Source organism: Vombatus ursinus, unplaced genomic scaffold (assembly GCF_900497805.2).
Source record: "Vombatus ursinus unplaced genomic scaffold, bare-nosed wombat genome assembly UNPS02014797.1, whole genome shotgun sequence".
Lineage (NCBI taxonomy): Eukaryota > Metazoa > Chordata > Mammalia > Diprotodontia > Vombatidae > Vombatus > Vombatus ursinus.
This window is the reverse complement of record NW_020954575.1, coordinates 7,533,311-7,548,128: the sequence shown is the minus strand read 5'-3', so window position 1 is coordinate 7,548,128 and position 14,818 is coordinate 7,533,311. Positions and strand designations below refer to the sequence as shown.

General features: G+C 38.6%; 1 protein-coding gene and 1 pseudogene across 1 annotated transcript in view; both read left to right on the top strand.

Moving 5' to 3' along the window:
- The window catches only part of SCPEP1 (serine carboxypeptidase 1), a 30,391-nt gene extending 29,078 nt beyond the window's left edge, over positions 1 to 1,313 (top strand). The window contains exon 13 of the mRNA XM_027870511.1: positions 361 to 1,313. Coding sequence (XP_027726312.1) covers positions 361 to 429 — 69 coding nt within the window. The 3' untranslated portion in view covers positions 430 to 1,313. The remainder of the gene's footprint in view (positions 1 to 360) is intronic.
- Positions 1,314 to 8,342: 7,029 nt separating this feature from the next.
- LOC114049114 lies at positions 8,343 to 14,059 on the top strand (annotated as a pseudogene).
- The last annotated feature ends 759 nt before the right edge of the window (positions 14,060 to 14,818 follow it).

Genomic DNA, 14,818 nt, shown 5'->3' with positions numbered 1-14,818 from the left:
TCTTCTTCTTCTTCTTCTTCTTCTTCTTCTTCTTCTTCTTCTTCTTCATCTTCTTTCTCTCTCATTAATACAACCATGGTGCAGTAGAAAGAGTGCTAGATTTGGAGTCACTACCTGTAGTCACATCTCAGTTCTGCCACTTCTTGTGTGACCTTTGACAAGCCACTTAACTTCTTGGCCTCTCCACTTCCTGCCCTCTAAAGTAAGGCAATTTAAAGGGCCTTCAAGTTCCCTTCCAGTTCTCTATCCAAAAGTCTTCGATCTCTTGGACACTACTCCCTAACCCCTAGTCCCCAAAATGAACCTAACAATAACAATGCCATCATAAATGCTAATATCTGTACTCCTTTTTCTTCCCAGGTTCCATCTGACCAAGGGGAAATGGCCTTGAAAATGATGAGGATGGTGACTGGACAAGAAGAGAGTTGAGATGGAAGCCATCTGGCTTGGCCTCTGTAGCTCAGTGCAATGTCAAGGTTGTTGACAATGTCAAGGGCACATTGTTGAGTTGGGCAACTGAGGTGCTAGGGTCCTTTCTTTTAGACATCAAAAAATTAGCTCCTTATGGTCTGTGAAGCTTTGAGTCGACATACTAGTCTTCCTAAATTGAATATTTTGCTGTGACTGAAGGCCTCCCACAACTACCTTCCTAAAATGCCCTATGGTTTAGGGTTGGGTTTTGGTGGGGTTTTTTTTTGGTTTGTTTGTTTCTTGGGTTTTTTGTGTTTGGGGTTTTTTTTTTTTTGCCTTAGTGAGGACTACAGGATGCCTAAGACCTTTTTTATGGACTTGTTTTCATTAGGATGAGATTTCAAGTGTTTTTGTGCTTCTCATTAATGAAGCCAATCCTGGAATTGTTTTTGGATTTGACATCTTTAATTAGTTAAAAGAATCCAAATTTCTTCTATATTCACTTTGTCAATAACACATCAGTAGTCAGCATTTCAGTATTGAACCCTCTTGCGGCTTTTGTTTACTCTTAAAAAAAAAATCAGCCTATACTGGTTGCCTGCACACAAAGACTTCCAATCCAACAAGCATTTATAAGTGCCTTCTATATGCAAAACACTGACACTATCAAATTTCCTATGTGGACCCAAAGAAGGAGAGCAGGCTCTCAACTTCCTCCTGTCTGTTGAAGAGAGTTTTAATTGACACCACTGAACCATCACTATACTGGGATTCAGCCTCTCCTGCTACCTCCTGCCTGTCTGTTCTCTGACTGGTCTCGTCATTAGAATCTACCCATAACTCCCATCAGATCTAACCCTTCATGCCTTGACCATTAAAAATGAAAATGTTTCCTCATTTCACTACCTTGGTCTTTTCTTTAACACCAGACTGTTCTCAGGTTCTCTGGCAGATGTAATTCTGATATCTTACCTCATAGTTCAAAGTGATAACATCATTGAGAGTGACAGAAAGAGGGCAGGCTTGCAGTTCCTAGATAGTACTGCTGCAGTGTGGATTAGCAGGTCCACAATAGAATTCATTATCTATCTCTCTGAACCCACCCTCTCCTCCAAACTCCACCATCTTTCCAGTCTCCCACGTTCATAATCTCAGTGTTATCTTTGACCCCTTACTTTCACTCACCCTCTAGATGGATTCAGTTGCCAACTATCTCCTACCTCCCCAGAACCTCTCACATCTATCTTCTTGTCTACTTCTCTCCACTCTTGTGGCTACCACCCTAGCTCAGGTACTTAATCACTTCTCATCTAGACTATTGAAACAGCTTCCTATTTAGTCTCCCTGCCTCCAATCTCTCCCTACTTGATTATCTACACAGCTGACAAAGTAGTTTTCCTAAAGCACTGATCTGACTGGGAGTAAACTCCAGGGGGTCCCTATTACTCCTAGCTTCTAAGATCAAATATAAACTCAGTTTGACTTTTAATGCCCTTCACAGTCTTGCCCAATCCTACCTTTCTAACCTTATCACTCATTATTCTCATACTCATTATGATTCTGTCAAATTTGCCATGGTACACTTCCTCACACACAGATTTCCGATCTCCCATCTCCATGCCTTTGCATGCCTGGAATGACTCCATCCTCTCCTTTGCCTATTAAAACCCCTAAGCTTCCTTCATAGCATAGCTCCAGCTTCATCTTCTACTTGAAATGAAACCTTTCCTGATCCTTCCAACTATTAGTGCCTTTTCCCCAATGCTTTATATACGTGTGTGTATATATACAGATCGATTTATCAATCAATCTATCTATCTTGTCTGTCCTCACTAGTTTGTAAACTTTGATGGCAGGGCTTTTTGTCTCCGCTGCCTAGCATAGTGCCTAGCATGTAGTAGTTTTTTAATGTTTGTTGGTGGATTTGTCACAAGGTGCATTTTGTTTTGCAAGGTCAGTAAGACTTAAGTGAAGTTATAGCTTGATAGGAAGTTTGCAGTTTATGTAAAATATGGCAAAAGGTAATTTATTTCCAATTCAGCAAGAATTTATAAAGTACCTACTAAGTGCACAGGACTGTTTTTTGGCATTGGAGATTCAAAGACAAAAACAAAACAGACCCTGACATCAAAGCTCTAAGCCTCTGGAAATCTCTTCCCAGGAAAATGAAAGCTTTGAAGTTTTTTGTTTTGTCTTGTTTTCATTTCCAGTGCCTAGCACATAGTAGGTGCTTAAATATCAATTCATTTGGAAATAGTTTTACATTGGTTTTACATGAACCAAAATCTGCCCACCTCAGCTTTAGTTAGGGAGTCACTAAAATCTAGCTAGCCTTGTAAAACAGTCCCTGGCCTCAAGGGGCCATACATTCATAGGACAGGTTCTGGATCTCTCTCTCTCTCTCTCTCTCTCTCTCTGTCTCTGTCTCTCTCTCTAGCACCTAGTATATGCTTAATAAATGTTTGCTGACTAATTATCCTGTTAAATCTCATACTGAAAAAATAATTACAATAAACTGCTGGTCATGAGATAGCTTTTGAGGCTGGTCACTATTTTAATTGTTTTATCTAAGGTCTGTTGTTCAGTCACATCAGTTGTGTCTGACTCTTTGTGACCCCATTTGGAGTTTTCTTGGCTGAGATACTGGAGTGGTTTGCCATTTTCTTCTCTAGCTCATTTGACAGATGAGGAAATGGAGGCAAGCATGATTAAGTGACTTGCCCAGGGCCAAATAACTAATAAGTATCTGAGGTGGGATTTGAACTCAGGAAGATGCACTCTATCCACTTCACCACCCAGCTGCTCCTATCTAAAATCAGCCTGCTGTAATAGTTGCACCAGGGAGCCTGCACCTTAGAAATGAGGAATTTTTTCATTTATTGATTTATTCATAGTGCTGATTTTATTTATGATTCCTACCAAATGAACCTTCTTAGAAGCCCTGGAGAAATTCAGACATACCTTCTCAAACAATTTTTAAGGTCACCCCTCTGGAACCCCCCCACTCAGAATTAGCACATTAGACATTGTCAACAAGGTCCCTGGAGCACCAGGACTTTTTTGTCAGGCCTGTACTGTTCCCTTAGTTTCAGAAGCCATGACTCGGTCATCCAGGGTACAGAGGTGCCCCCCACAGTCACTCAGTGCTTCCTTCCTTACACATAGGAAGTCAAAAGGACAAGGATAGCAAAAAAACATCAATCAGTAATTTCAATATAACCCAATTATGCTGTTGAAGGGAAGGAGGCAAGATATGTTTTAGAACCAACATTTTCACTTTCATGAAAATATGAAATTGGATGAAAATGAGACAAGGAAGGTCTACTGCTGAGTTCATAGGATCAGAGAGTTAGAACTGAAAGGGACCTTAGAGGTCATCCAGTCCAACCCCCTCATTCTGCACATAAGGAAACTGGAGCATAAAGGTTAAGTGACTTATCCTGTAGCTAATAAGTGTCTGAGGCAGAATTTGAACCCAGATCTTTCTGGGTTAATTAGTTTGAAATCAAACAAATAAGGATGAAATCAGTGTGGCAGCATGGCCCCGTGAGGGTCTTTGTAGAGGTACAGAAGATATTGAGCACAATTCTAGCAGGTATCAGGCCACATAAATATTATAGAATAAAAGAACAACCAGCTTCAACATAACTAGAGAAGATAATCTCCCAGGTTTGTAATCTCAGCAATATCCTCAACTCCTCATCTCCCTCACCCCCTAAATCTGATCAGCTACTAAACCTTTCTATCTCTACTTCAGTAATATCTCTTGCACCTAACCCTTTCTCTCCACTCAAACAGCTACTGCTTTAGTTCAGGCTTTCATCACCTCTCACCTGGACTATAGCCTTCTTCCTGCCTCAAGTCTGTCCCCTGCTCTAGTCTATCTTCCACTCAGCTATCAAAGGGATTTTCCTTAAGAGCAGATCTGACCATATCATTCCCCTATTCAATAAACTTATGGCTCCCCCTAGGATAAAATATAAACTTCTCTGTTTAGTTTTTTAAAGACCATCACAATCTGGCCCCAATCTATCTTTCTAACCTCATTATACGTTACTCTCCCTCCTACACTGCAATCCAGCTAAACTGGCTTTCTCGCTATTCCCTACCATGACAATTCCATTGCCTATGTCCTTGCCTTTGACCCGACTTTCTGCCAAGCCTAGAATGAACCTCCTCACCTTCCTCTCTTCCTTCAAAGCAGAGTTCAAGCACCATCCTATGTATGAAGCTTTTGTGATCCTCTCAACTACTAGTGCCCTCCCTCCTAAAACTACATTTCAATTTAGCTACTTTGATTTATTTTCTTTATTTTTATCTTGTATGTAATTATATACGTTGTTCTTTCTCTATTAGATGTCTTCTCGTAAAAAGGCAAAGGTCTCCCACTGCCTTCCGGGGCCATCACCAGTCATCCTGATCTATATCTTGCCACTGGACCCAGATGGCTCCAGAGGAGAAAGTGGGGCTGATGACTTTGCACAGCCCTCCCTCACTTAGATCTAATTCGCTTGCAAGTCATGGCATCACCTTCCTGATGTCATGGTCCTCTTTGAGAACAAAAGACAAACAATAACAACAATTAGAATATAAGCTCCTCACAAGTGGAGATTATTCATTTTTTTATACTTGTACCCAGAGGTATGCTAGTAAACAACAAGTCCCCACAAAAAAACCCCAAAAAACCATACAAGACACACTTTTAAGTTTAAACTGCATTACTAACATTTTCTCCATCACTTTCTTAAGTCTAGACAATCAACAAAATAATAAATCAAGCCTTGATTTGTAGCATTTGCTGATTTCTGAGGTGTAAATGCTCACACTGAAAACTGAATAGTCAGCTCTCACAAGCTAGTTAGAGCTGGCTCCAGGACACCTCTGCTTGTAAGTACCCCAGTGCTTAGCACAGTGCCCGACACATAGTAGGTCCTTAATAAATGATTCTTGATTGGCTGATTGATTGATGGAATTTCTCTGAACCTTGGTTTTTCTCATTGGCAAAGTGAGGCAGTTGGACTAAGTGATCTCTAATGCCTCTTCCAGTTCGAACTTTGTGATCCTTTCATGGTCTTTTTCTCATTTCTTCACTTTCCTCAACTCACTCTACTCTGTCTACAATTTCTCACAGACTTCTTTTGTGTTTTTATAATATTTTATTTTTTCCAGTTACATGTAAAACCAATGTTCACTTTTTTTTTAATTTTGAGTTCTAAATTCTTCCCCCCCCCCCACCATCTCCCCTCCCTGACATGGAAAGCAATTTGATATAGGTTATACATCACAGGTTTCTTTTGTCCAGACTTAGATCCTTCATTCTACATGAGTGATATCCCATTGTGCTTTCTTCCCTACTTTCCATCCATAAATATCACTCTAGAGAAATTTCCCTTCATCTGACCCCATTCTGCTGGTACAGTCTCCTCTTTGATAGTAAAGTACAATCCTGGGCTCCAGGAGAAATTCCTCTGTGACTCAGGATCTAGTGTATTATATTACAATTTGAGGTTTGTATATTGATCCTGACATCTCTTTGGCAGGACAGTAAATCTTATCTTTGGCTCCCATGTATTTAATTGTTTTTTAAGTGAATTCATTTGGATAATGTCTTCCCATTGGTTACGGGGTTAAAGGTTTCACAGAAAAATGCCCAAACCTTTGAAAGTCAATTGAGGATATGGGCTCATCAATCATACACTGCTGAAAAAAATCATCTACTCCATTCCTCTCACTTTAGAGACATGGAAACTGTCTCCCATAAACAGAAGATCCTACATTTAATAGGCCCTTAATAAATGCTTGCAGCTGTCAGTGGCAGAAATAAAGGGGAATGATGGATGTCTGCTTACCTCAATTTAAGTCCAAGTGCATTACTGCCCTAACTTTAGTGTGAGTGTTAAAAATGGTTTTTGGTCTTGATTTATGATTTCATTGATGTAAAGAACTTCAGGTGAAGAAAGTCCCCCTAGCAGGGCAGGGGGTTTAGAGAGGTAGTGATTTGCTGGGGTCATATAGCCAGTAGGCCTCAGAGATGGAACTTGATAAAATAGGTATTCCAAAATTAAGTGCAAGAGAAATCATTAAAAATTGTGTCAATGCTACATTAAATATTTGGATAATTTAAGCAAAGGCCCTGATATTTGGGTGGTCCAAACTATGGAAGTAAAAATCTCAATATATAAAGGGAAATCTTTATCCTTTTAGTCCCAAAGGATTTTCTTGTTGTAGGGAATTCCCGGTAAGGAAACTCCTACTAAAGCAGATTGGCAACAGTTCTGCAACTCATAGTCATAGCTAGTTGACTAGGGGCACAGAGAGGTTAAGTGATTTGCCCGGGTCACACAACCAGTATATGTCAAAGAGGAACTTGAACTCAGATCTTTCTGACTTCAAGGATTGCTCTCCATGTACTGACTACATCATGCTGCATCTCTTGACTCTTTTAAGTTTATGTAAATAGTCAAGTGGATATAAAACATTTGATAGTCCAACAGTTTTTCTTTTAAAGAGATATATGTAACACTGGTTCCAATAGCCTCTTCTATGCAGGTTATCATTACAGCCAGATGGAATATTGAGGATTTGGTAGATGGGTTGACAGTTTTTGAGAGACTGAGAAGACAGAGTTAATGGAGATGGTTGAAAAGAAACTTCAGAGAAGGTAGGAGAAAAATAGGAACAAAAACTTTCTTGAGAGATTTGTTTAACTTACACTATAAAGGAAAGGAAATAAGCATTTAAGTGCTAGGCACTGTGATAAACACTTTTTACAACATTTGATCTTCACAGCAACTCTGTGAGATAGGTGCTATTATTGTCCCATTTTACAGTTAAAAAAAATAAGTCAAACAGAAGTTAAGTGACTTGCCCGTGGCCATGCACCTAGTAAGTGTTTGAGGCCTAAGGTCAAATTTGAACTCAGGTCTTCCTGACCCCAGGTCTAGCACTCTGTATATTGTACCACTTCACTTCCTCTAGACAGTGTGAAGAAACATTATAAAGAGAATTTAACAAGAAGTCTGTTAAGAGTAATGGCTTAAAAGAAACTGGAGAAGGCAAGGAGAAAGGAGATGAAGAGAATTTCTTTCCTGATAGAATTGTTTTAACCTTTACCTTGTAAAAAGGATGATAAGAATACTTGAGAAGCTATTTTATTTGGTATTCTGAGTAAACTAGATGTTTGGACTGTATTTTCAGAAATGACAAGGTTTCGTCTGCAGTTACAGTGATTGTTCGAGGTGACTGGCTATGATCTTTCTCACAGCTGAAACATTGTAAAAATAATTGTAAGTTATTGTAAATAATTGTCTATGGTTTTGCTTTGTTAATAATGTAATACCCTTAACATTTATTTAATCCTAAATTCGGGGGTCTTGATATAGAAATTTGAACAATAATATGTGGGAAAGGAGGTTTTTCAACAATTTTTTTTAACAACAATGTACTGGATGGAAAGCTGACCTTAAAGTCAAAGAGACCTGCTTTTAGGTCCCCAATATGACACATAATCATTCTGTGTCCCTGAGCAAGTCACCAAGTTCTCAGTATTCTAGGCAACACTAAAGAACATAAAGCTGAAAAGAAGGTATGGACCAGTATTGATAGAGGGAGTGTCCTTGCTGGGAGTTCTCTAAGCTAATGAAATCACAGTTCTAGTCCCTATCCCCTGTGAAATAAATAATATTTAATAAGCTGGAGTGGGAGATCAGATCTTAATTGATTAATTAGATGTAATTAGTAATTAATGAGGCAATATCCAAAGCGCTCCCTGGATTACCCTAGAATTCAGAATTAGAAGAGTGAATATAGTAATACGTCAAGTAGTAAGCTAAGAGATAATCTACAGTGGGTATGGAAGCAGGAGCATCTTGCTTAAGGAAGCCTCATGGGGAACAGCAGGCCACAGTAATGCCCTGAATGAGAAAGTTACGATGGTTGTGAATGACCATCGCAGTTCACAGACTGAGTATGCCCCAAGGGTGATGATAATTGTAGTGCCCTAAGCAGGGAAGCACCAGAGAGGATAAAAGATCATGTCACATGGCACCTCTTCCATATAGACTCCCTATTACTGGAGCTTTTATTAGTAACTCTTTCTCCAAAAAAAAAAATTCTATGCACTTTTCATATATGGTATATCTACTTATATGGATATGATGTACTGGTGTGGTGATTGGGGTTGTTCAGCCATTCCCTATTTACTCCCCACTTTACTATTGACTCATTGCCTGGATGAGTTTCCCCATATAAACATTCTCTCTCTGCTCTGGGAAGTTGTAACAAATATCTACAATTCTTTCTGTTTTTGGCTCTGAATCCCCAGCCAGAGACAATACTCTGGCAAAACACTTCAGCGTTAAAGTTGTCTCTTTCCTCTGTCTCTGGGAATGATTCCCCCTCACCCCCCATTTCCTCCTTCTAACTACAATCACACTAAGCATACCCAGACTAGCAAATGCCTGTGGCTAACACTGCTTATAAAGACTTAGTTAATATTTAAAAACAAAGAAAAATAAACAGATTTTTCCCTGTTCCCAAAGAAAGAGTAATTGAGTTTCTATGAAGGAAATCAAGGCGGGTGGGGGATATACAGAACCTTGTAGTTGGAGGTTGGGGGAGTTTAGCAATATAGCATTTATTTGGCATTCCTCATGCCCAACTGGCCCACACAGCACCATTCCTGGAGTTCTAACCCCTTGTTCCTTGTGGCAGATGTCTACACCCATGATCTTCCAGCTCCATGTGGCAAATTTCTCACATCTCACATCTGTCCCTAGTCTGGCTCTGTGCATTCTATGCACATGATTGGAAGCTGTATTTCTCCTTGAGTCTGGCTTATACCTGGACTCCTTTGAATTGATTGACTCTTGAACTATTGAACTGTTCCACTATTTTTTTTAAAGTAAATTAAATTTTTTTCAATGAACAAAACTCTATTTTCTCTTCCTCCCAATCATTTCCCCATGAAAGAAAAAGAAAAATCAAAACCTTCATAACAAATATGCATAGTCAAGAAAAAAAATTCCTGTACTGGCCATGTCCAAAAAAATACCTTTCTGCACCCTGTCCATCACCTCTCTGTCAATTGGTAGGTATCATTCTCTACCGACTTTCTGAAATCGTGGTGATCAGAATTCTTGTCTTTCCAAATTATTCATCTTTACAAAATTATTATTGTATAAATTGTCTTCCTGGTTCTGCTCATTTTGTTCTGCATTGGTCCACATATTCATATTCATCCTTTTCCTCATTTCTTGCAACACAACAGGATTCCATTACGTTCACACATAGTAATTTGTTGGACTTTCTTTTTAAAGGCCACCTGATATGTGTGCCAATGAGGAATTGCTTCTCTAATTCACTCAAGGGCTTCATGATCCCTAAAGAATTAATGTATTGTTAACCGGTGAACACACACTCAGTTTGTGATCATATCCAATCCCTATAAAATATTTTAAGTTGTCATTTATAAATATTTTTCTAGAAAAAATGACATTTAGAAAGAAGGACTAGACCTATGATTATACTGGTGTAGCAGACTCCCATGTGAGAAACTCCTTCTCCCAATGCAGGTCAGTACTTTCCTTTAACTTATGATCTTAGAAAGTTGCCTTGAGCACTGAGAGGTTACAAGACTTGCCAGGGTCAAGCAGCCAGTACATGTCAGAGATAGGACTTGAACCCTGATCTTCCTGGTTCTAAGGCTGGATTAATAATTCACCTTATTAGTAGTTAATGCTAGTTAATATATATTTGAAAGTAATAAAACTACATTTTATTACCTCTTTATTACAGTGCCTTTTCTGTTAATTATTTCCTATTTATCCTGCATATAGTTTGCTTTGTGTATATTTGTTTGCATGTTGTCTCCTCCACTAGATTGTAAGCTCCTTGAGGGCAGGGACTATCTTGTGCTTCTTTCTGTATCCCCAGCACTTAGCAGTGCATGGTACTTAGTAGATGCTTAATAAATGTTTGTTGAATTGAATATTTGACATGTTCTATAATTCATAATGATCTAATAATTGATATTATTTATCATACTTATGTATCATCATGGAAGGCAGCATGGAAAGAAGGTTAGAAAGAGCAGTGAAAAGAATAATAGATTTGGAGTTAGGAGATAGGGGTTTGAATCTGAGCTCTGATATTAGCAGCATAGTTAAGTGGAGGGAACACTGGACTTACATTTGGAGCACTTACATTTGGAGCACTTCAGTTTGCATTCTGGCTCCATGCTTAGTATCTGGGTCACCCCAGGCAAGTCAGTTCATTTCTATGGGTCTAAGGTTTACAATACAATCAACATTTATTAAGTACCTACTACATAGTAGGCAGGCACTGTGCTAAGTGCTGGGGATACAAAAAGAGACACTAGACAATCCCTGCCCTCAAGGTACTTATAGTCTAATGAGGGAGACAAAGTCCAAACAAATATATACAAAGCAAGCTACATACAGGATAAGCAGGAAATAATTAAAAGAAGGAAAGTATTGGAATTGCTAGGGAAGCTTTCTTGTAGAAAATGAGATTTTAGGCTACACTTAAAGAAAGTCAGGAAAGTCAGTAGTCAGAGCTTAGGAGAAAGAGAATTCCAGGCATGAGGGATGGCCAGAGAAAATGCCTAGAGCTGAGAAGAGTGTCTTGTTAATGGAACAGGCCAGTGTCACTGGATTGAAAAGTATATGGTAGGGAGTAAGATGTAAGAAGACTGGAAAGATTTCTTTATCTATAAATAATAACAATACCAACAAAAACAATAATAACATTTAAATAGGGCTTACGATGTGCCAAGCACTGTGCTAAATACCTTACAATTATTATCTCATTTAATCCTCACAAGAACCCTGGGAGTTGAGTGTTATTATTATCCTCATTTTATAGTTAAGAAAACTGAGGCAAACTAGGGTTAAGTGACTTGCCAAGGACCACACAGCTACATTTGAACTCAAATCTTCCTAAGACTCCAGGTCCAGAACTCCATCTATTGGACTACCTAGCTGCCAGCTGTAAGCTAAGGAAACAGGATTAGATCATCTCTGAGGTCCCTTCTAGTTTTAAATCTATGATGCAATAGCTTGTTAGCCCTGTGGTAATGGGCAAGTCATTTTACTTCTGTTTCTATATTTGTTTCTTTTCCAATCCCTCATCTGTAAAATAAGGATAAAAACTTTCATTGAATTAGGCTTCTTTAAGGTAGGTTTTTGTCTTTGTTGCTGTAACCTAGTTCATTGCTTGGCATACAGTAGGTGCTTAATAAATTCTTGTTAGGAGAAAAATAACTGACAAGTCCTAAAGCCTATTTGAATTAAATTTCTGTTATAATTTTCACACAAAAAAGTGTTTATATATGACAAACTTAGCTTCCTATAAAAAGGAAAGAAAATGAGAAGCAATTCCGACAAGGATGGCATAAGGGAGGGGTGTATATGTCAGTTACAATGCATTTATTATGTGCCTTCTAAGTGCCAGGCACTGTGTGAAGTACTGGGGATACAAAGAAAAGCAAAAGACTGTCCATTCCAAGTAGCTCACAGTCTGATGGAGGAGACAAAATGAAAAGAACTATATACAAACAAAACACACACACACACACAGAGGAGAAATTGAGGATAATTGAAGAAAACACTAACACTCAGGGGGATTGGGAAATGTGTGTGTGTGTGTGTGTGTGTGTGTTTATATCTTTTGTACATACACATAAATGCATAGAGATATAAATGAATAGATGAAAAGGAAATAGCTATCTGAAAAAAACATTGTGGATAAATAGGGAGACTGATTATCTAGGATTTTAGAAGAAATATAAGAAATACAAAAGAAAATATCAAAAAATCATAAAACACAGAAGGAAATGAAAAGCAGTTTGGAGAGAGGAAGATAAGGAAACAGGGTAATTCAAATTTATCCACAGACACTTACCAGCTGTGTGACTCTGGGCAAGTTAATTAACCTTGTTTGCCTCAGTTTCCTCATCTGTCAAATGAGCTGGAGGAGGAAATAGCAAACCACTCCAGTGTCTTTGCCAAAAAAATTGCAAATAGGGTCACCAAGAGTGGGACACAACTGAACAACAATAGACCTTTTAACAATGACAGTTGTCACAGATAATTGAACAATCATATGCAACTAATTGAAGCATGGGGGAGGTATAATTATTAATAGTAATTATTTGATATTTGTCCCTACCTTTGTTTCTTCCACAAGGGCTTGAGGAGCTTATATTTTATCACTATATGAGATAAGGCATTTGGAGATCATATATCATCTATTTAGAGCTGGAAGGGATCTTGAAAGTCATCCAGTTCATATTACTCATTTTACAGATATGGAAACTGAGGCCCAGACAGCTTAAATAACTTGTTTGATCTTTAAAGGGCATTGGTGATAGGCATAGTGAAGAAAGGGCAGATCTAGAGGCCTTTAAGGTAAGAATGGTGCCCCCTGTTTTTGTATGGCCTAAGGGCTAAGAATGCATTCCATAGCTCAAGGGCTGTACAAAAACATGCAGTCGGCCACATTTGGCCCTTGGGTCATAGTTTGCCTACCCCAGCTAGACAACTAGCATTGGGAGAGGGAGTTTAATAACCCTATATCAGTGAAATCATAGGTCCAGGTCTTGTCCCTGAGTGTCAAAACCAGGACGAGGAAAAACTTGAGTCCTACCTAAAGCAAGGAGAAGAAATGGCTGCTGAGATAAGTATCAGAATTAAACAGTTTATTTTACTTGGCCAATAAATTTGAGCTCAAGGATTGGGAACAACTAAGGCAAAGAAATAAACAACATTACTTAAATTTTAAATTTCTGACAACCAGAAGGCAAATCTATCAGCAGATGGAAAATTTTCATGCAAATACATTAATAGAGAGAACATGTGCTAATCTATGGCACACCAATGGCTACCATCATTAAAGCCAAGACAAACCTCAAACTTGGGGATGTTGCTAGGGATTGCTACAGCTGCATTTTGATGGGTAATACTATGAGAAAATGGAAGATGTATGAGGAATTTCTGAGTAAGGTCTTCATCTTGGAATCACTGGATAAATGGGAATGACCAACAGTGGTTCACATGCTAGAAGCTGTCCAGTTTGAAGATGGAGAGAAAATTGTAGTTTGGAGGCAGCTAGGAGATGACTTTTCTGCCATAATGGAGGGTACAGCTTCTTCATTTCAGGTCTGATAATGAGGAATATGTGGAGATTGGAAAATTTGGGCCATCAGATTACTTTGGAGAGACAGCAGTGATGCTTGACCAGCCTTGAGCTACCATTGTGGTGGCCAGATGAAGTATGTGAAGCTTGATCATTTTTGCTTCTAGCAAATCCTCAGTCCCTACTTAGAAAGCCTAAAGAGAAATAATCAGACACAACAGTTTCATTTCCCTTACTGTTTATGGGAGTCCTTCCTTCTCACCAACTCCTTCCAATATCTGCCTGCCTTTTATGTTAACTTTGTGACTTACACGCTTGACCTGAACTGTTTCATAGCTTCAGCAAGTCATGAGGTTTTTTGTGACTTTTTATGTTTCTGTCTGATGCATTTTTAATGTCAGGGAAGATGATTTGAATGAGACTGGCTTTTTGACACCTTGGATGAATTCTAAGATCTGGTACTGCTAGATCTAGAAATAAAATGCTCACCTCCTTCGTTGTTTGTTTGTTTAAAGTGCAAACTCAACATAATACCTTACATTTATGTAGATTCACTTTATCCTATTTGAACTTTAAAACAATCCCATGAAGTAGGAAATGCAAATGTTATGGTCCCATTTTACAGGTGGAAAAACTGAGGATCAGTAAGAGTAAATACCTTGTCCAAGATCACACATGTAGGAAATTGCACAGTCTTGATTTGATCCCAGTCTTTTAAATTGCGGTCCCATCACCCTTTCCATTGCACCAGGCTGTCAAAGAAAGAACAGCTTTATCTTTTAGCTGAGTTGGTCAAGAGCAGGTATTTCTCCAATGTGAAAATGAGACAAGATACAGATTTTTCACATAAGAGACAATGAGAAAAAGGGCAGCATTCCAGAACTCTCCAGAGTTGAACCCTGGCTCATTCCTTTTGTCATTTAAACTGGTCATCTGGTCTAACTCTTACAAAACAAGGCTTAAAGGGATGAGTAGTTTTGTCTCATGGACAACATTGTAAAGGCAATTGTGTCAGAGTCCAGTGGTCCTCCCCAGCAGTAGGAGGAGGAAAAATAATAAGAAATGCTTTTGTTTTTCTATTTTTCATTCTACCAAAATATTATCGTAGATCACTTTTATGGAGCATGTCCTTGAATCTGGTTGTAATGCTTTTCTTTAGATACCATTTAACTCTGTAGTTGGGTTTGCTTTATCAGGCTCTCAAGAAACTTACAATCTAGTTGGGAAGACAAGACAGATATGTTACAAATTA